Source organism: Pygocentrus nattereri, chromosome 9 (genome assembly GCF_015220715.1).
Source record: "Pygocentrus nattereri isolate fPygNat1 chromosome 9, fPygNat1.pri, whole genome shotgun sequence".
Taxonomy (NCBI): Eukaryota; Metazoa; Chordata; class Actinopteri; order Characiformes; family Serrasalmidae; genus Pygocentrus; species Pygocentrus nattereri.
This window is the reverse complement of record NC_051219.1, coordinates 9,722,559-9,744,104: the sequence shown is the minus strand read 5'-3', so window position 1 is coordinate 9,744,104 and position 21,546 is coordinate 9,722,559. Positions and strand designations below refer to the sequence as shown.

Sequence of the window (21,546 nt, the reverse complement as noted above, 5' to 3'; positions counted from 1 at the left end):
TGTAATATTTTTGTTAAAAAAGGTAAAAACCAGTGCCTTTTCTTTTTATTTGCATTCCAATGCTTTCCCAACTTTGGCAACCCACTATGTACTGTAAAATGTAATTGCCATCCATGCAGTAACTCTCCTCAAGTGCTCTGGCTGAAAGGGACTTTCACTTCTTTATATGGTTCAGTCTCGGCTGTGTTACACTGTCCCCCATTTTAATCTGAAATTAGCTCAGTTGTTACCCTATCATTTGTATTCAGGTCTGCATGCTGCTCAAATTCCACAAAGTGTGTTTATTCAGTGAAGTTCATATCTCCAGTTTTATCTGCATGACTGTTAATCTAACAGTTACTGTCTATATACCTTTAGTTATCTGTCATCTTGTACTTATATACCTTCCATCCATCCATCCATCCATCCATCCATCCATTATCTTCCATTTCTCTGGGGTTCCGGTCGCAGGGGCAGCATCCTAAGCAATGAGGCCCAGACCTCCCTTTCCCTAGGCACTTCCACTAGCTCCCCGGGGGGATTCCGAGGCGCTCCCAGACCAGCTGGGCAATATTGTCATGTCAGCATGTCCTGGGTCTTCCAGGGGTCTCCTCCTGGTTGGACTTGCCTGTGACACCTCCCGATGAGGCATCCAGGAGGCATCCTAACCAGATGCCTGAACCACCTCAGCTGGCTCCTCTCGACGTGGAGTCCCTCCCGGATGATCGAACTTCCCACGCTATCTCTAAGGGAGAGTCCAGACACCCTGCGGAGGAAACTATTTCGGCCGCTTGTATTCGCGATCTCGTTCTTTCGGTCATTACCCAAAGCTCATGACCATAGGTGAGGGTGGGAATGTAGATCGACCGGTAAATCGAGAGCCTTACCTTATGGCTCAGCTCTTTCTTTGCCACAACAGATTGGAAAAGAGCCCGCATCACTGCTGACCCAGCACCAATCCGCCTGTCAATCTCCCGCTCCCTTTTACCATCACTCGTGAACAAGACCCCAAGATACTTAAACTCCTCCAGTTGAGGCAAGAGCTTATCCCTGACCCAGAGAGGGCTCTCCACCCTTTTCCGCCTGAGAACCATGGCCTCGGATGTGGAGGTACTGATTCTCATCCTGGCCACTTCACACTCCGCTGCAAACCGATCCAGCGAAAGCTGAAGTTCCCCAGGGAACACAGTCAAATGCCTTCTCCAGATCCACAAAGCACATGTGGACTAGTTGGGCAAACTCCCATGAACCTGTCAGAATCCTGGAGAGGGTGAAGAGTTGGTCCAGTGTTCCATGACCAGGGCGGAACCTGCACTGCTCCTCCTGAATCTGAGGTTTAACTATAAGCCAGACTCTCTTCTCCAGTACCCCTGCATCGACCTTACCAGGGAGGCTGAGGAGTGTGATTCCCCTGTAGTTGGAACACAACCTCTGGTCCCCCTTTTTAAAAAGAGGCACCACCACCCCAGTCTGCCAATCCAGTGGCACCGCCCCTGATGTCCACGCAATTTTGAAGCCTTGCCACCAAGGAGCTTTTTAACTACCTTAACGACTTTGGCCTCAGTAACGGACAAGCCTATTCCCAAGTCCCCAGACTCTGCCTCCTCACTGGAGAATGTGTCGGTGGGATTGAGAAGGTCCTCAAAGTATTCCTTCCACTGCCCAATGACATCTTCAGTCGAAGTCAGCAGCACATCTCCAATATACAGTGCTTGTGCTTAAAGTCACTTTCCAAGGCCTCACCAAACTCCTCCCACACCCGGGTTTTTGCCTTGGCAACAACTGAAGCCGCAGATCGCTTGGCCTGTCGATACCTGCCAGCTGCCTCTGGTGTCCCACAGGCCAACCATACCCGGTAGGACTCCTTCTTCAGCTTGACGGCGTCTCTCACCTGGGGTGTCCACCACTGGTTTCGAGGATTACCACCCCGACAGGCACCAACTACCTTGTGGCCACAGCTACAGTCAGCCACTTCAACAATGGAGGAGCGGAACATGGCCCATTCTCAGTCAATGTCCCTCACCTCCCTTGATATCTGGTCAAAGTTCTGACAGAAGTGTGAGTTGAAGATCAATCTGACAGGTTCTTCTGCCAGACATTCCCAGCAAACCCTCACTATACACGTGAGCATTGAAGTCGCCCAGTAGGACAATAGTCTCCAGGAGGAGCACTTTCAAGCACCCTTCCCAAGGACTCTAAGAAGGCTGGGTACTCTGAACTGCTGTTCAGTACATAAGCACAGACAACAGTCAGGACCCGTTCCCCAACCTGAAGGTGTAGGGAAGGTACCCTTTCATCCACCAGAGAAAACCCCAACATACAGGCACCGAATCAAGGGGCTATGAGAAAGCCCACACCTGCCCGCCACCTCTCACCATGGGCAACTACTGAAAAGAATGAAGTCCAGCCCCTCTCAAGGAGATTGGACCCAGAGCCCAAGCTGTGTGTTGACGTGAGCCCGACTATATCTAGCCGATATCTCTCAACCTCACGCACAATCTCAGGCACTTTCCCCGCCAGTGAGGTAACACTCCAAGTTCCAAAAGCCATTTTCAGCAACCAAGGATCAGAATGCCAAGGCACATGCCACAAGCCCCTACTATTGCCCCTCCCATCGGTTGTGGGTCGATGGGAGGGGGGACTCATGCAACCCATTCGAGCTGGGCCCGGCCGGGCACCATGAGTAAATGCCCGGCCATCAGACGCTCACTGGCGAGCCCCTCCCCCAGGCCTGGCTCCAGGGTGGGGCCCTGGTAACCCTGATCCGGGCAGGGTACACAAGTCCTGTTTTGATTTGATTTTTCATAAGGGTAATTATGGATCACACTTTGTCTGACCTGTCACCTAGGACCAGTTTATCTACCAGGAGCTTTTCCTCCAGACAACATAGCTCATAGGATCAATCAAGCACGCAAACCCCTCCACCACAATAAGGGGACTTATATACCTTTATCAATAAATTAATTTTAATAAAGTTATTTCTTGTGTTTCTGTGTACATATTTATCACTATTCAACTGGTAGATAACTGTCCACAGGCAAACCCTAGCCTGAGGTTAATCTAAGTAACTGTGTTTTATGGTGAGTGGGAAAATAGATGGTTTAAGTGGCCATGTCCCGCTAAATGTAAGAGTCATGGATTTAATAGGAGAAGCTGGTGTATGTATGTAGTGGAGAGAGCTTATAATAGAAGGAGCTTTTCTCTGATAATGTGAAAGATACAAGACTCCTTTAACTCCATAACTTTTTGATTTAATATAGGCTGTCAAGTAAATCCAGTGTTCAGTTTCTTTTGTCTCATATGAGTTTATTTAGATACCTAGAAAGGTCAGAGTGAATTGTTGACTTTAACAGGTTAGTTAGCTCGGTATCAGTCCTTACCTTCCAAGTGGCACTGGATAATATGCAAATTTACCAAGGACAACTGAGCTCACCAATGGAAATTTTCAGCAACCAAGGATACAAAGTGTCAGCACATCATTACTCTGTCTGGACATGCACATTAGTTACTACAGCAGCAGTAGCTCTCTCTTGTGGACAATCTTTTTAAACATGAGGAGAGAGTGGGTGAACGAGTGAGTTATAAGCCAGTCCATAAGGTGCATTGCCTCTTACATGTTGCCTGGGTGGCTTTCATTTTGAAAGTAGTCATGAGAATGTTTGAAATCTCAGCTGGAATGCTGTTCTCAACTTTTAGTCTTTTCCACCATTGATTGCCAAGCTGTCATGTAATGCATCTAAGAGTTGAGGAGAAGCCTAGACTGTTGATCCTCAACTCTAAGGATCGTATCTTTCCTGATCTTTAACCAGTCCTCAGCTCCTCTGTTTGAATCAGCTGAAATCCTTGTGGTGGACCAAAATGCCCTGTATTCAAAAATGGAGTGAAATATTAATGTTATAATAGATACTCCATTCAAAAAGTGGTTTTATTGCATTGTGCATGCCGCAATAGGGAGGAGTACAATAAATATAGTAAAGGAAAGTTCAAGTAAAAATGTAGGATAGCCTAATTAGTAATGGTAAGGTGAGCTTACCATGCACAATGGACACAAGCAATCGTGTACCCTGCCCGGGAGAGGGTCATTGGGACCTACCCCTGGAGCCAGACCTGGGGGTAGTCTTCTTCAGTGAGAGCCTGGTGGCCAGGCAGCCCATGTAACCCGGGTGGGCTCAGCCCAAAGAAGCAATGTGGGGAGACCATGTGGGCCCACTACCTGCAAGGTCCGGCATGGGGGAGCGGTGCAGTGCCATTTAGGCAGTGGGAGATTGCACAGGGGCCCTTGGTGGCCTAGGTCCCTGCGGCAGAAACTGGCTCTTGGTACATGGAATGTAAGCTGAGTCCCAGGCTGGCGAACGTGCAGTTGGAGTTTGTCCCGGTGGATGAGAGGATCGCCTCAATGCGAATTAAAATTGCAGAGAGGAAAACTCTGACTGTTGTCTGTGCTTATGCACCAAACAACAGGTCAGAGTACTTGGCCTTCTTGGAGCAAGTGGGCGGGGTTCTGGAAAGGGTCCCGCCTACAGACTCCATAGTCTTACTGGGAGACTTCAGTGCTCACGTTGGCAATGACTGGGAGACTTGGAGAGGCGTGATTGGGAAGAAGTGTACATGGTACCAGAGCTCCTTTGGTCAGAGGTCAATGATTGAATTTGTTGTCGTTTCATCTGACTTGGCACCATATGTTCTGGACACTCGGGTGAAGAGAGGTGCTGACCTGTCAACTGATCATCATCTGGTGGTGAGTTGGATCAGATGGCAGGGAAGACTGATGGTCAAATCCAGTAGGCCCAAGCGAATAGTGAGAGTGTGTTGGGAATGACTGTTGGAGGCCCCTGTTCAGAATGATTTCAACTCTCACCTCCAGGAGAGCTTTTCTCATGTCCCGGAGGATGGGGTATTTTTTCACTTTCAGTGTCAGTATTGCTGTTTGACTAATTTAGGAGAGTCAATTTTGATTGATCGATTAAGGTAATGAAAACACTGAGAAGAAAATTGAAGTATTGGAGCAGAATGTGTACAGTGTGATGGAAAGCTGAGTGGTCTGTTGTTTTTTTTATTTGTTTGTGAACATTCAAGTTTAAAAAGGATGATACTTTCAGATTTTTTTCATTTTTTTCTTTTTTTGTTTTATTGATTCAGGCAATTTATGAACATTTCTATTTGAATTTCTGTAAAATTTCTGCAAATTTTATATGTTTCACCAGTTTGTTTATTGTGTGGAAAATTAGACAGTGGTTTTCAAAACAAATTACTGACAGTCTGTGCTACTGTGCTACTGGTTTAGTTCTAATGAATAAATGGTTTTACAATCTCTTCACCTTCAGCATTTAAAGAATCATTCTATAGAGATTAGAACAGCAACTACTGTAGAACGCACACAGTTATAGATCATCTATAGAGCATCTGACTGACTCCTACTTGTTCAAAGCTCCACCTCCTCCACACCTCATCTTCCTGTTGGAGGAAGTGAACCTCATCCTGTCTCTTTGATTTTTCTTCATTCTGCAATCACTTCACTCAGAGACACCAATGAGGAGCTTTTAAACAGTGACTGTATGTGTTTGTTTCTTGCTGAGTGATTCTGAACTGAGCTAAAACTCACTCAGTGGGTTGAAGGGCTACAGTGGCTGATTCTCAACTGAACTGCTCTGATCATTACAGACGTCCTGAAAGTGAAAGTGGAGTTTGGACTGAAGTAGCCATTACAGAGAAACAGCACAGCAGCAGTTGGAGGAAATGGCTGCTAGAAACCCTCTTGCAGAAGAAGACTTTTCATGTCCTGTGTGCTGTGACATCTTCAGGGATCCTGTTGTTCTGAGGTGCAGCCACAGTGTGTGTAAAACCTGCCTGCAGAAGTTCTGGGAAACTAAGGGGTCTCGAGAATGTCCAGTTTGTAGAAGATCTTCTAAAGATGATCCTCCTTGTAACCTTATACTCAAGAATCTTTGTGAGGCTTTTCTAGAGAGCAGGAGTCAGAGATCTTCAGCAGGGTCTGAGGGGCTCTGCGTTCTGCACAATGAGAAACTCAAACTCTTCTGTCTGGATGATCAGCAGCCTGTGTGTGTGGTGTGTCAGACTTCAAAGAAACACAAAAATCATGAATTCTGTCCAGTAGATGAAGTCGTGACAGATATTAAGGTAAAATTCTTATTCTGCTATTTTATTTTCCAAAATGTAGCTCAACAAAAAATGTATAAGCTACAGATTATTAAATCAGTAAAAGCCTGTCTTGCCAGAAGAGTTGAGGTCTGACATTGGGTGTGGTTCCTGCGTACAAATATGGATGAATCATCAAATTTTCAATTAATTTATGTGTGATCTACATATATTCTGCATGTATATATGTATATATTCTACATATATTCTGCAATATTATGTACTCTAAAATGAAAGCTTAATCTTTTAAATAAAAATAAATAAAGCTTTTTTTCTAAAAGAAAAAGTTTTTTATCAAGCATAGATAAAAGTCAGAGCAGGAACATGTTCTCAGTAATTGTCCATCTGGTCACCCGAGGTCTCACTTTCAGAAGTACTAACCGTGCATCCAGTATCAAACCTCCTTAATCTCAGTCTCACCACATATACTCCCCAATCTTAGTGAGTCAATGCAGAGTATTGCCAGTTCTGCTGAGTCTGACTACTGAGTGTTTGTCTTGTTTTTCTCTCTTTTTTTGCAATTTTATTTTGGCCTTTTATCCTTTTTGTGTTGTCTGGCTGAGGCATTGGGCTGATCTAGTGGAATGACCTTTTTGGTCAGCCTTTTTTACTACAAGCATCGGACTGCCCTGTCATTAATTCTGCAAATGGATCCCTCACAACTCTCTGGGTCTGCATTTTCCTACATGTCAATCGGGCAACCTAGACATAGCAATAAATCCGATGTAAACACTTTCCCAAATCAGCAATTTCACCTAATATCGCAAAAAGACCTTGTATTAAATATGTTGCTATAAAATCCACACCAACTCTTAAAAAGGCCAGATTACTAATAATATGTTAAAAGACAAGCAAGGACACAATCTAACCTGTGATTGTTCACTTTCAGAATAAACTCAAGTCTGCTTTGGAGCCTCTACAGAAGAATCTGAGAGTCTTAGAGGAAGCTAAACGAGACTATGACCAAACAGCCGCCCACATTAAGGTGAAACATCATCTTGAACTGTGAAACATGTTGCTGAGGTCATGTTTCTGATGAGTGTCCACTTCTCCTGTAGGTGGTAAACGTTTGTAGATCATCTGTTAGAGTTTGTGTTTCCTAATCGTCTCTCATTCCAGACGCAGGCCCAGCACACAGAGAGGCAGATAAAGGAGGAGTTTGAGAAGCTTCACCAGTTTCTAAGAGATGAAGAAGCAGCAAAGGTAGCTGCACTGAAAGAGGAAGAGGAGAAGAAGAGTCAGATGATAAGGAGGAAGATTGAGGAGATGAATGGAGAAATATCAGCTCTTTCAGACACAATCAGGAACATAGAGAAGGAAATGAAAGCTGAGGATGTTCTGTTCTTACAGGTGAGACACTTTTTTGAAGTTTGAAAAAAGTAATGTACAAACTCAGCTACTGAGACTGTTAGTGTTTTCTAACATGTGTTTAATTGTTGAGGATCGAGCTTTTTAAAAAATTGGTTTAACCCTGATTCTCTTCTCTCTTTCTTCCCACTCAGAACTTAAAGTCTACAATGAAACAGTGAGTTTTATATCTTGGTGTTTAACAAGTTGTTTATAAAATCAAATCAGACTTTTAAATGTTCAGTGTATGTAACAGCAGAATAAAATGAAGTGAAATCAATGAAAGGCGTTATATTTCAACATTCATTTAAATCAAATACAGTATTAAAACATGATGCTCAGCATGTTTTTCCATGTTCAGAGTCGAGTTCACACCAAAAAATGCAGAGAAGACATCAGGAGCTCTGATCAATGTTGGGAAGCACCTTTCCAACCTGAGGTTCAGAGTGTGGGAGAACATGCAGGAGATTCTCCAGTACAGTAAGTTCTGTTTCTCTTAACTGAGTAAGTAGATACTATCAAGTTCTGGAAAGCTGAAGATTGAACGCTTAGAACTCAAAGCCTGTTTTTCAGGTAAGTGTAAAGTGTAACGATTTTTCAGAAACCAGACACCAGCGGATTAAAAGGTCAAAAGGTGTTTTAATAGGGCTAGGCAGATGCATGGTCAAAACCAAAAGACAAACCAAAAACAAAGCAGTGATCATATCACTGAGCAGACAAAGCCAAAAAAGGGGCAATGCAAAAACAAAGTAAAAAAACATGTGAACGTGTTTAACGTGGGTCTCAACGTCAGGGGAGTAAACCAGGATATTGTCCAAGTATGTTATCAAATATTGTCCTAGCGTGTCTCTGAATGTGTCATTAATGAATGCTTGGAACACAGAGGGGGCGATAGAGAGCCCGAATGGCATCACCAAGTACTCATAGTGTCCCCATCTTCCACTCATCAACTTCCCACACTCGAACCAAAGCTTAGCCCATTTCAGCCATTCTAGAGCCATGGGAAGAGGATAAGGATAGGCTTTAGAAATATGGTTAAAAGCCATAGTCAATACATGGATGTAGTCCTCCATCTTTTTTCTTTATGGGGGATGTTGAAGGCTGGATAAATCCTTGATCTAGGGCTTGTTGGATGTAAACATCTGAGGCCTTTTGTTCTTCTTATGTGAGTGGATATATTCTAGACTTTGGAAGTATGGGGTTTTCTGCTAAATCTATCGCTAAATCATAAGGTTGATGAGGTGGTAATTTGGTAGCATTTTTCTTACTGATAACCTCCCTGAGGTAGTTATATTCTATGGGTATCACAAAGTCAGTGTCCATTTCAGGGCTTTCTACAGAGGTAGACAATAGGGACAGATCAGGAGGGGCCATGCAGGTCTTAACACGAAAATCAGACAATTTGGTCATAGTATGTTTGGGCCAGGAGATTACAGAACTGTGCTTCTCTGACCAAGGGAGTCCTAAAATGATTTTTAATTCTGATTGTTCTAAAACAAGAAATGACAAAGTTTCTTTGTGGAGTGCACTGGTCTGTAGCTGATCTTGGAGATATTCCCCAAACCAACCGGTTCCCCATCCAGGACAGCTACTTTCAATTCTGTCTCAAGAGGTTCTACTGGGATCTACATTTGTTCCACCAGTCTCACATGTAAGAAGTTTCCTTCGGCTCTCAAATTGATCAATGATAAGGACAAGAGAATGGGAGTGACCAGTATAGAGTGACAGGTATCAACACTGGTTTAGAAACTAACCCATTTGTGTGTACACTCACCACATTATGGAGTTAATTCCACTGTCCAGGGGTCAGTGCCTTCGGTTTTTGTGACTGGGCTCTGGATTCACAAAGTTGATATCCTTTTTTTCTCACAGTACAGGCAGAGATGGTTCCTAATTCTGTGTTGTATTTCTTCCTAAGATAATTGTGAGTCACATTGCATGGGTTCAGAGGAGTCGTTAGGGTTAGGGTTAGTGTAATGAACTGAGCATAATTCAGATGATGAATATCAGTCCAGCTGGTGGTAGCTTTACCGGTTAAGTAAGATACAACAAACAAATAAAAAAACACAGAGAATTATAGTACAAAATCCCCAACATTTATCTGGATCACCTTTGTAGGGTCTCCCTACTGTGGAGCTTTCTCCGCAGGGTCGCCGGGCTCTCCCTTAGAGATAGGGTGAGAAGGTCGGTGATTCGGGAGAGGCTCAGAGTAGAGCCACTGCTCTTCCATGTTTAGAGAAACCACTTCAGGTGGTTCGGGCATCTGGTAAGGATGGCCTCTGGACGACTCCCTAGGGAGGTGTTCCACACATGTCCAAGGTGGAGGAGACCCCGGGGAAGACCCAGGACACGTTGGAGGGATTATATCTCTCAATTGTCTTGGGAACGCCTTGGTATCCTTCCAGAAGAGCTGGTGGGAGAGAGGGAGGTTGGGGCCTCTTTGCTTAGGCTGCTGACCCCCCCGACCCGGACCCGGATAAGCGGTTGAGGTTGGATGGATGTGTAACCCTGATAAATAATTAACAGTAATAAGTTCCAGAATAGTTATTTCCCTTAAATAGTTTATATAATTGTTGCGATAAATATACTCTGTTCAGTCTCTGTTAATACATATTTTCCTGCTTTTTTTGCTATTTTGCTTGTTTGTCCCATAGCTCTCTGCATTTGTGGGGTCTGCTGGGAGAAGGGGGGCGGGGTGAGAGAAAACAAAAAAGGGGTGCAAGAGTGCGAAAAAGTTCTAGCTGAGTGGTCTCCGTGGTCAAAGGAGCAAAAAGATAGCCCTGCAGGTGTGTTTGTCAGCTCGACACCATGCAAAACTGTAACTACGCCACTGTACGATGAGTGAAATGACGGTAATGTTCTGTTATCGCTTGTGTTTTACTGCGTGCAGGTAGAAGTTTAAGTGTCATTGAGGAGCAGGTTAACCCATCAGGGACAGCACTAAGCCTCGTGGGAATAGCTAATGCGGGACTTGTTCGGTTAGCAAAACCAAGCTTTATATAGTCCAACCAAGTTCAAGACCTCCCCTGTTCAACGGATACTCAGAACAACCGGTTAGCCAGCGGTTAGCCAGTCCGGCCAGCCGAACCTCCACCAACCCCGTGGAGAACAGTACTGCTAGCTTAGCCACCCCAAGCTAACCACAGCCGCCCGAGCAGCCCCCCCGCGCTGCTACAGCTGCCGAGAGAGAGAGAGAGGGAGCGGGAGAGAGACACTGAGAGAGACAGAGCATTCAGCCGAGTGAGGTTAAGCCACAGACTAAGGTGGAAAGTTTGGTGAGTTTTATTTTAAAACGATTGTTTTGGCTCGAGAGCGAAGAGGCCAGTGTGGTTTTGTTTCTAGGCCACCAGGCACGCTAGCAACGATTCCGGGCCCGCAACGAAGTACTTTAACCAGTTAAATGCCGGCTTAGGAGTGTGTGTGTGAGAGAGTGTGTGTGTGAGTGGGCCCACTACCAGTTTAGGTTAAAGTGTTGATGTTCCAACAGTTCCAGTACAGTACAGTATATCAGGAGGTTAAGAGTTACTATTCTACACCTTGAGAAAGTTTTGGTTTAATATAAGTTATATTATTTTACTGAGAGCTGAAACTGGGTTAAAACCTTTTCTATTGTTGGCGTTGTTAATTAATAATGCACTGAATATACTACATCCTGCTAAAATATATACCTAACTATATTATATGAGAAATTCATAGTTTCATATTTGACATAAACCTATTGAACCCAGGGCGCTCTTATTGGTTATTTCAGTCACGTGGGTAAAACGCTTAAACCCTGGTTTAGGAGCGGTACATATGGATGAATGGATCTTTTGATTTTGTATTTTATTTTGTATTGTTCTTTTGATGGAATATCCACACCAATTCCAGAGTGGGATAAAGCCCACTGTTAAAATGATCACTGTTAAAATCTGTTGTGTTCTTGGTGGGTCCAGTAAATTTTTTGTTGAAATATGATGAGTATTTTACTTATGTCACTTATTGACATGAGCGCACATGATACACTGAAAGACCAACATTAATGTTTTATTCTTTGAACTAAGTGTAACCTCACAGAACCCTTGATTAATTTTAAAAACATTTTTACAGAGCAAAGTGTTAAATTCTAATCAACATTTTAGCTCAGCTCTGGACTCCTACTCAATAATGAGGCTGAATAAAGCTGATAAAGACAGATGACTCTGTAGTGATCAGGGTCAGCGGCTGCTCAGGAAGCAAAATGGCCTTTCCCAGATCTTCACCATCAAATCCTGTGGAAAATGATGTCATTGCTATTGACAAAACCTGTTTATCCAACAACTTCAGAATTAAAAGTGCACAAATGTTTCGTTCAGCAGTGATCTGTACATTGATGGGGGCCGCATGACGTCACAGAGAATAAAATGTAAAGTTTAATGTCTTAAAAATGATGCCAGCACCAACAATGATTTCTACGGCACAAACCAGCACACGTGTAGCAAAAACCAATAGTAGCATTTTCATTCCTTTTCTGACCACATGGTGGGGCCAGCTTCACAGAGGTATATTGATGTTTTTAAAAGGAAAGGAGAACTTTAGAGCACCCTCCCCACCCCATTAAATTGACTAGATCAATACAAGTACACCAATGGCAAATTAAAATTGCTAAGTCTGAACATTCAAATACATTGCCATTTTAAAAATGACATTTTAACGAATCCACAGAGTGAATGTTTCTCCTTTAAAGTAAAGTAGAAATTTAAAGTAAAGGCATGAAACAGGAAAGTTTACATGAACACACTAACATGATGTTTCATTGTGTTCTCTCTCCTCAGCCCCTGTTACTCTGGACCCCAACACTGCACATCCAGTCCTCCACCTGTCTGATGATCTCACTGCTGTAGAAAACAGAAAACAGAGATCATCACTTCCTGATAATCCAGAGAGATTTGATAAGTATGGCTGTGTTCTGGGTTCTGAGGGTTTTAACTCAGGGATTCACTGCTGGGACGTCCAGGTTGGAGACAGCGATTACTGGCAACTGGGTGTGATCACAGAGTCTGGAACAAGAAAAAGAGACACTTTCTGGGGTTCAGTTCCGAGGCTTGGCTACAATAAAACCATTAATAGAATATGGATTTGCTGTCCAGGACAGCCAGATCTCTTCCTCCCACCTAAAGCAAAGCTGCAGAGGGTCAGAGTTCAGCTGGACTGGGACAGGGGGAAAGTGACCTTCACTGATCTTCTAACCAACAAACACCTGCACACTATAACACACACTTTCAGTCAGAGAGTTTTACCACTTTTCCTAAATGGGTCTGTTCATCCTCTGAGGATCTTACCAGTGAAGACATCAGTAACAGTGGAGCAGCACAGTTAAAGCTGAAGCTGCTTAGAATGAACATTTATAAGGTAGTGAGTGATGAAGTTATGAATGTCTGTGTGGAAATAAAATGCTGATTTAAACTGTCATAAAGTGACTCCTAATAACATCATTAATCTGCTATATATATATACAACCCCAATTCCAATGAAGTTGGGACATAATGTAAAACATAAATAAAAACAGAATACGATGATTTGCAAATCATTTTCAACCTATATTCAATTGAATACACTACAAGATATTTAATGTTCAAATGGATAAACTTTGTTTTTTGAAAATATTCACTCATTTTGAATTTGATGCCTGCAACACGTTCCAAAGAAGTTGGGACAGGGGCGTGTTTACCACTGTGTTACATCACCTTTCCTTTTAACAACACTCAATAAGCGTTTGGGAACTGAGGACACCAATTGTTGAAGCTTTGTAGGTGGAATTCTTTCCCATTCTTGCTTGATGTACAGCTTCAGTTGCTCAGCAGTCCGGGGTCTCCGCTGTCGTATTTTACGCTTCATAATGCGCCACACATTTTCAATGGGAAACAGGTCTGGACCGCAGGCAGGCCAGTCTAGTACCCGCACTCTTTTACTATGAAGCCACGCTGTAACACGTGCAGAATGTGGCTTGGCATTGTCTTGCTGAAATAAGCAGGAGGTCCCTGAAGAAGACGTTGCTTGGATGGCAACAGATGTTGCTCCAAAACCTGTATGTACCTTTCAGCATTAAGTGAAAGTTACCCCTGCCATGGGCACTAACACACCCCACACCATCAGAGATGCTGGCTTTTGAACTTTGCGCTGACAACAATCAGGACAGTCCTTTTCCTCTTTGGCCCGGAAGACACAACGTCCATGATTTCCAAAAACAATTTCAAGTGTGGACGCGTCAGACCACAGGACACTTTTCCACTTTGCGTCAGTCCATCTCAGATGAGCTCGGGCCCAGAGAAGCCGGCAGCGTTTCTGGGTGGTGTTGATATCTGGCTTTCACTTTGCATGGCAGAGTTTTAACTTGCACTTGTAGACGGAGCAACAAACTGCCACTTACTTGCGATTCTCTGAATCTTTTCATGATATTATGCACTGTAGACAATGATATCCCTAAATTCCTTGCAATTGCATGTTGAGAAACGTTGTTCTTAAACTTTGCTCACGCAGTTGAGTGGTGATCCTTGCTTGTGAACGACTGAGCCTTTCAGGGATCCTCCCTTTATATCCAATCCTGACACTCACCTGTTTCCAATTAACCTGTTCACCTGTGGAATGTTCCAAACAGGTGTTTTTTGAGCATTCCTCAACTTTCCCAGTCTTTTGTTGCCCCTGTCCCAACTTCTTTGGAACGTGTTGCAGGCATCAAATTCAAAATGAGTGAATATTTGCAAACAACAATAAAGTTTATCCATTTGAACATTACATATCTTGTCTTTGTAGTGGATTCAATTGAATAAAGGTTGAAAAGGATTTGCAAATCATCGTATTCTGTTTTTATTTATGTTTTACACAATGTCCCAACTTCATTGGAATTAGGCTTGTATACGTATATCCATCCATCCATTATCTTCCGCTTCTCTGGGGTGTGTGTATATATACAAGTGTGTGTGTGTATGTGTGTGTGTGTTTGATGTAGGCTGTCATGTAAATCCAGTGTCCAGTTACTTTTGTCTCATATGAGTTTATTTAGATACCTAGCAAGGTCAGAGTGAATTGTTGACTTTAACAAGCTAGTTAGCTCAGTCTCTGTCCTTACCTTCCATTTGAGTGGCGCTGGATAATGTGCAAATTTATCATGGACAGCTGAGCTCACTGATGGGAATTTTCAGCAACCAAGGGCACAAAGTGTCAAAGCATATCGTTAGTCTGTCTGGACACACACTTTAGTTATTAGAGCAGCAGTAGCTCCCCCTTGTGGACAATCTTGTTAAACATGAAGAGTGAGTGAGTGAGTGAGTGAGTGAGTGAGTGAGTGAGTGAGTGAGTGAGTGAGTGAGTGAGTGAGTGAGTGAGTAGCAGTCCTCAGCCCCTCTGTCTGAATCAGTTGAAATCCTTGTGGCGGTCTAAAACATCCTGTATTCAAAAATGGAGTGAAATATTAATGCTGTGTCTTTATAGCTTCACTCTTCTGGGGTTGCATTATGTGATTTTACAGATTTTAAACTAAACTAATTAAATTACTTGGAGGTGAATCATTATATCATGTTTTACTCCTGTCTGAGTTTTTTTTTTTCAATATGTTTTTTTTATAGCTTTATTTTTTCACTTTCAGTGTCAGTATTGCTGTTTGATTAATTTAAGAAAGTCAGTTTTGATTGATCGATTAAGGGAATGAAAACACTGAGAAGAAAATTGAAGTATTGGAGCAGAATGTGTACAGTGTGATGGAAAGTTGAGTGGTTTGTTGTTTTTTTATTTGTTTGTGAACATTCAAGTTTCGAAAAGGTGATACTTTCAGATTTTTTTTTTTCATTTTCTTCTTCTTCTTCTTCTTCTTATTATTATTATTATTATTATTATATCTGTATCAATATAACATCATTATCAGCTGTGATTTCTGATGTACTTATCTTTTCTCTCACAGCTTCCTCCATCCTCTTCCTTTTACATAATCCTTCTGGTCCTGGATTTACTTAGATAAGATACTTTAGTAAAGAAGCCTGACAGTCTGTGCTACTTTATACTGGTTTAGTTCTGATGAACAAATGGCTTTACAATCTCTTCACTGTCAGCATTTAAAGAATCATTAAACAAAATTAAAACAGCAACTACTGTAGAACGCACACAGTTATAGATCATCTATAGAGCATCTGACTGACTCCTACTTGTTCAAAGCTCCTCCTCCTCTACACCTCCTCTCCCTCTTGGAGGAAGTGAATCTCATCCTGTCTCTCTGGCCTTCATTCTGCTTTCACTCCACTCAGAGACACCAATGAGGAGCTTTTAAACAGTGACTGTATGTGTTTGTTTCTGGCTGTGTGATTCTGAAAGGAGCTAAAACTCACTCAGTGGGTTGAAGGGCTACGGTGGCCGATTCTCCACTGAGCTGCTCTGATCATTACAGACGTCCTGTAAGAGAAAGTGAAGTTTGGACTGAAGGAGCTGTTACAGAGAAACAGCACAGGAGCAGTTGGAGGAAATGGCTGCTAGAAACCTTCTTTTAGAAGAAGAGCTTTCATGTCCTGTGTGCTGTGACATCTTCAGGGATCCTGTTGTTCTGTCATGCAGCCACAGTGTGTGTAAAACCTGCCTGCAGACATTCTGGGAAACTAAGGGGTCTCGAGAATGTCCAGTTTGTAGAAGAAGGTCCTCTAAAGAAGAGCCTCCTGTTAGCCTCACACTGAAGAACCTTAGTGAGGCTCTTCTGGAGAGCAGGAGTCAGAGATCTTCAGCAGGGTCTGAGGGGCTCTGCGTTCTGCACAATGAGAAACTCAAACTCTTCTGTCTGGATGATCAGCAGCCTGTGTGTGTGGTGTGTCAGACTTCAAAGAAACACAAAAATCATGAATTCTGTCCAGTAGATGAAGCTGTGACAGACTTTAAGGTAAGATACTTATTCTGCTATTTTATTTACCCAAATGTAGCTCAACAAAAATGGATGAGCTACAGTTTTTCTCACATGACTAAAAGCCTATTTTGCCAGACTAGTTGGAAGTCTGACATTGGTCTCAATCTCTGGAGTACTAGCCCTGCTTCCAGGATCAAGCCTCCCTAATCAGTCTCACCACATATACTCCCCAAACTCAGCCAGTCAATGTGGAGTATTGCCAGTTCTGCTGTCTGAATACTGAGTGTTTGTCTTGTTTTTCTCTCTGGTGTTTTGAACCTCTTTCTGTCTTTTTTAGAATCTGCCTTTGCTCTTTTTATCCTTTTTACATTTATCGTTTGGCTGAGCAATTGGGCTGATCTACTGAAATGATCTTTTTGGTCAGCATTTTTTACTACAAGTGTTGGACTGCCATGTTAACAAACCTGCAAATGGATCCCTCACAACTCTCTGAATCTGCATTGTCCTGCATGTCAATCAGGCATCCTAGACAGAACAATAAATCTCATCCAAACATTTTCCCAAATCAGCCATTTCACCTAATGCCATAACAAGAAATCACGTTGAATCAAATATGGTGCTATAAAACTCTTAAAAATGCCAGATTACTAATAATATGTTAAAAGACAAGCAAGGGCACAATCTAACCTGTGATTGTTCACTTTCAGGATAAACTCAAGTCTGCTTTGGAGCCTCTACAGAAGAATCTGAGAGTCTTAGAGGAAGCTAAACGAGACTATGACCAAACAGCCGCCCACATTAAGGTGAAACATCATCTTGAACTGTGAAACATGTTGCTGAGGTCATGTTTCTGATGAGGGTCCACTTCTCCTGTAGGTGGTAAACGCTTGTAGATCATCTGTTAAGAGTTTGTGTTTCCTAATCGTCTCTCATTCCAGACGCAGGCCCAGCACACAGAGAGGCAGATAAAGGAGGAGTTTGAGAAGCTTCACCAGTTTCTAAGAGATGAAGAAGCAGCAAGGATAGCTGCACTGAAGGAGGAAGAGGAGCAGAAGAGCCAGATGATGAGGAGGAAGATTGAGGAGATGAATGGAGAAATATCAGCTCTTTCAGACACAATCAGGAACATAGAGAAGGAGATGGAGGCTGAGGACGTTCTGTTCTTACAGGTGAGAGTCACTTTTTTGAAGTTAGAAGAAAGTAACGCAGCAGCTCAGCTACAGAGACTGTTAGTGTTTTCTAACATGTGTTTAATTGTTGAGGATCGAGCTTTTTAAAAAATGGTTTAACCTGATTCTCTTCTCTCTTTCTTCCCACTCAGAGCTTAAAGTCTACAATGAAACAGTGAGTTTTATATCTTTGTGTTTAACAAGTTGTTTATAAAATCAAATCAGACTTTTAAATGTTCAGTGTATGTAACAGCAGAATAAAATGAAGTGAAATCAATGAAAGGCGTTATATTTCAACATTCATTTAAATCAAATGATCTGTATACAGTATTAAAACATGATGCTCAGCATGTTGTTCCATGTTCAGAGTCGAGTTCACACCAAAAAATGCAGAGAAGACATCAGGAGCTCTGATCAATGTTGCAAAGCACCTTTCCAACCTGAGGTTCAGAGTGTGGGAGAACATGCAGGAGATTCTCCAGTACAGTAAGTTCTGTTTCTCTTAACTGAGTAAGTAGATAATATCAAGTTCTGGAGAGCTGAAGATTGAACGCTTAGAACTCAAGGCCTTCATACCATCAGCTACAGTTTATTCAAAATCACCAAGAAATCTGTCTGTAGAACAAATCAAACAATAATTTAAAACCACACAAGCAATTCTGCAAAATTAGGTGATTTCAAGTGTTCAACTCAAAACTCAGTAAGAGTCCATTTTATTCCACTGACTTGTAAATGAGTATAATTAATAGAGAAATATAGACTTTAGACAAACTTATATGGAAGCACATCAGTAGTAAAATGAAAGTGTAACTTCACAGAACTCATGATTTGCTTTTAAATCGTTTTTTAAAGAAAAGTTTGAAAAGTTTTTCAAGTATTGATTTCTAATAAACATTTTAGCTCAGCTCTGGACTTCTACTCAGTGCAATAATGAAGCTGAATAAAGCTGATAAAGACAGATGACTCTGTAGTGACCAGGGTCAGCAGCTGCTCAGGAGGCAAAAGGGCCTTTCTCAGATCTTCACCATCAACTAGTGTTAATCCTGTGGCAAATGACGTCACTGCTAGTGATAAAACCTGTTTATCCAACATCTTAATGAAAAAAGAGGCACAAACGTTTCCTTTAACGGCGCAAACCAGCACAAGCGTAGCACAAAACAATAGTAGCGTTTTAATTCCATTTCTGACCTCATGGGGGGGCCAGCTTCACAGAGGTTTATTAATGTTTTTAAAAGGAAAGGAGAACTTTAGAGGCCCCCCTAACTAAATTTACTAGATCAATGACATTTTAAAAACGACAGTTTCATTTTTAATTTTCACACTAATACGATTCCACAGATTTAATGTGTCTCCTAGAAATTTAAAGTAAAGGCATGAAACTGGAAAGTTTACATGAAAACACTAACATGATGTTTCATTGTCGTTCTCTCTCCTCAGCCCCTGTTACTCTGGACCCCAACACTGCACATCCAGACCTCCACCTGTCTGATGATCTCACTGCTGTAGAAAACACAAACCAGAGTTCATCACTTCCTGATAATCCAGAGAGATTTGATGTGTATCCTTGTGTTCTGGGTTCTGAGGGTTTTAACTCAGGGATTCACTGCTGGGACGTCCAGGTTAGAGACAGTGATGACTGGGATCTGGGTGTGATCACAGAGTCTGGAACAAGAAAAGGAAGCTCTCCCTGGGGTTCAGTGTGGAGGCTGTGTTATTATTTTGCTAAATACAGGATTCACCGTCCAGGACAGTCAGATCTCAAACTCTTATCTACAGAGAACCTGCAGAGGGTCAGAGTGCAGCTGGACTGGGACAGGGGGAAAGTGACCTTCACTGATCTTCTAACCAACACACACCTGCACACTATAACACACACTTTCACTCAGAGAGTTTTACCTTATTTCTGGAATCGGTCTGGTGATCCTCTGAGGATCTTACCAGTGAAGATGTCAGTAACAGTGGAGCAGCACAGTTAAAGCTGAAGCTGCTTAGAATGATCATTTATAAGGTAGTGAGTGTCTGAATTATGATCATAAGAATATGTCACTGCATGTATATTTTAAATAATGTGTTTGTACCGCTCCATCCTGACATGTCTGAGTGAAATAAAATGCTGGTTTAAAGTGACTCCTGGTGTCATTACTACATTTTCAGTGTAGATTTTATTTGTCTGTCTTCTTGCCTTTTTCATTATTAATCTGTTGTGGTTCAGAGATTAATAGTTTACTGTGTGACAAACTGCATTATATTATATTATATTAGCTGTTATAAAATGCATGTTGTAAACTCAATGTTATCCCATATATCATCATTTATGTCACATTGTAACGAGGAGGCGGACGCACACGCTGAGATAAGCGAGATTTATTAGGGGCAAATCCAGGGTCGTAGTCAGAACATTCCAGGGTCAGTGAGCCGACACATACAGACTTAGGGTAAGACATCACAAGAATCAACACAAACGAAGACCAGGTACAAAGACACGATACAAAGGTACAAAGACTGGCAAACGCAAAGGGCAAACACAGGGCTTAAATACACGTAACAATGAGGGACAGGTGAATACAATCAGGGGCGGAGTTACAAGACCAAAACATGAGCACATGGACAGGACTGGGAGGAGCCAACCGTGACAGAACCCCCCCCCCCAAAGGCACGCACACCGGGCGTGCCACACAGAACAAAACAAACCAACACAACAAAAAAGCGAAACCCAGAGAAAGACAAAACTAAACTAAACAGGCACAGACACCGAAGCCAGAGCAGAGGCAGAAACGGGCACAGAGGCAGAAACGGGCACAGGCACAGGAACAGACGAAACAGAACGAGGACAAAAAACGGAGGGAGGACGAGGAGGCACACCAAAAAAAACGACGCCGACCGAGAGACACAGGACGAGGAAAACAAGAACACGCAAAAGACAGGGGAACAGGCACCAAGACAGACACAGGAACAGAAACAGGGACAGAAACAGAAACAGGAACAGAAACAAAAGGAGACACAGGAACGGGAACCACAACGGGAACGGGAACCGACACAGACACAACAGCAGGGAAAAGGACAAAACCAGGAACAGAACAAGGCAGAAACAAAGGAACGGAAACAGACACAGGAGGCACAGAAGGACCACAGGGAACAGGGACAGAAACGGAGGGCCCAGGGGGAACAGACACTGACGAGGGCGGGATGGGAGGGAACAAAGGGGATGTAACGTCCACGGAGGCAGGCGCGGGGCCTGCTGCGACGTCCACGGAGGCAGGCGCGGGGCCTGCTGCGACGTCCACGGAGGCAGGCGCGGGGCCTGCTGCGACGTCCACGGAGGCAGGCGCGGGGCCTGCTGCGACGTCCACGGAGGCAGGCGCGGGGCCTGCTGCGACGTCCACGGAGGCAGGCGCGGGGCCTGCTGCGACGTCCACGGAGGCAGGCGCGGGGCCTGCTGCGACGTCCACGGAGGCAGGCGCGGGGCCTGCTGCGACGTCCACGGAGGCAGGCGCGGGGCCTGCTGCGACGTCCACGGAGGCAGGCGCGGGGCCTGCTGCGACGTCCACGGAGACTGGCGGCGGGGCCTGCTGCGACGTCCACGGAGACTGGCGGCGGGGCCTGCTGCGACGTCCACGGAGACTGGCGGCGGGTCCGGAGGCGCGGCCACGGGATCAGGCGTGCCGCGGGGTGCGGCCACGGGATCAGGCGTGCCGCGGGGTGCGGCCACGGGATCAGAAGTGCCGCGGGGTGCGGCCACGGGATCAGAAGTGCCGCGGGGTGCGGCCACGGGATCAGAAGTGCCGCGGGGTGCGGCCACGGGATCAGAAGTGCCGCGGGGTGCGGCCACGGGATCAGAAGTGCCGCGGGGTGCGGCCACGGGATCAAGCCTTCGGGCTGGGGACCTCTGCTCCAACCTGGAGGAACACACAGATACTGGACCCACTCGGCCGTTCCCAATGCTCACTCGAGCGATTGGCAGCTCGCAGTGACGCTTGCGAACGAGCCGAGTACCAAAAAACGGGTCATCTGAATGCTCCTTCTGTCTGACCCCGCCTTGCACTGCAGGTCGCTCCT

At 43.9% G+C, this 21,546-nt stretch overlaps 2 protein-coding genes across 2 annotated transcripts; both read left to right on the top strand.

Moving 5' to 3' along the window:
• The first annotated feature begins 5,496 nt into the window (after nt 1-5,496).
• LOC108410470 (tripartite motif-containing protein 35-like) lies at nt 5,497-12,851 on the top strand. The gene is made up of 6 exons (XM_017681556.2): nt 5,497-6,117; nt 7,025-7,120; nt 7,255-7,485; nt 7,638-7,660; nt 7,844-7,962; nt 12,276-12,851. Exons 1-6 carry the CDS (start codon nt 5,716-5,718, stop codon nt 12,818-12,820), a joined length of 1,416 nt encoding a protein of 471 aa, XP_017537045.2. The 5' UTR covers nt 5,497-5,715; the 3' UTR covers nt 12,821-12,851.
• Nucleotides 12,852-15,838: 2,987 nt separating this feature from the next.
• LOC108410471 (tripartite motif-containing protein 35-like) lies at nt 15,839-19,617 on the top strand. Its single transcript, XM_017681557.2, has 6 exons — nt 15,839-16,357; nt 17,029-17,124; nt 17,260-17,490; nt 17,643-17,665; nt 17,858-17,976; nt 18,928-19,617. The coding sequence occupies exons 1-6, from the start codon at nt 15,953-15,955 to the stop codon at nt 19,464-19,466; spliced, it is 1,413 nt and encodes a 470-aa protein (XP_017537046.2). The 5' UTR covers nt 15,839-15,952; the 3' UTR covers nt 19,467-19,617.
• Nucleotides 19,618-21,546: the final 1,929 nt, after the last annotated feature.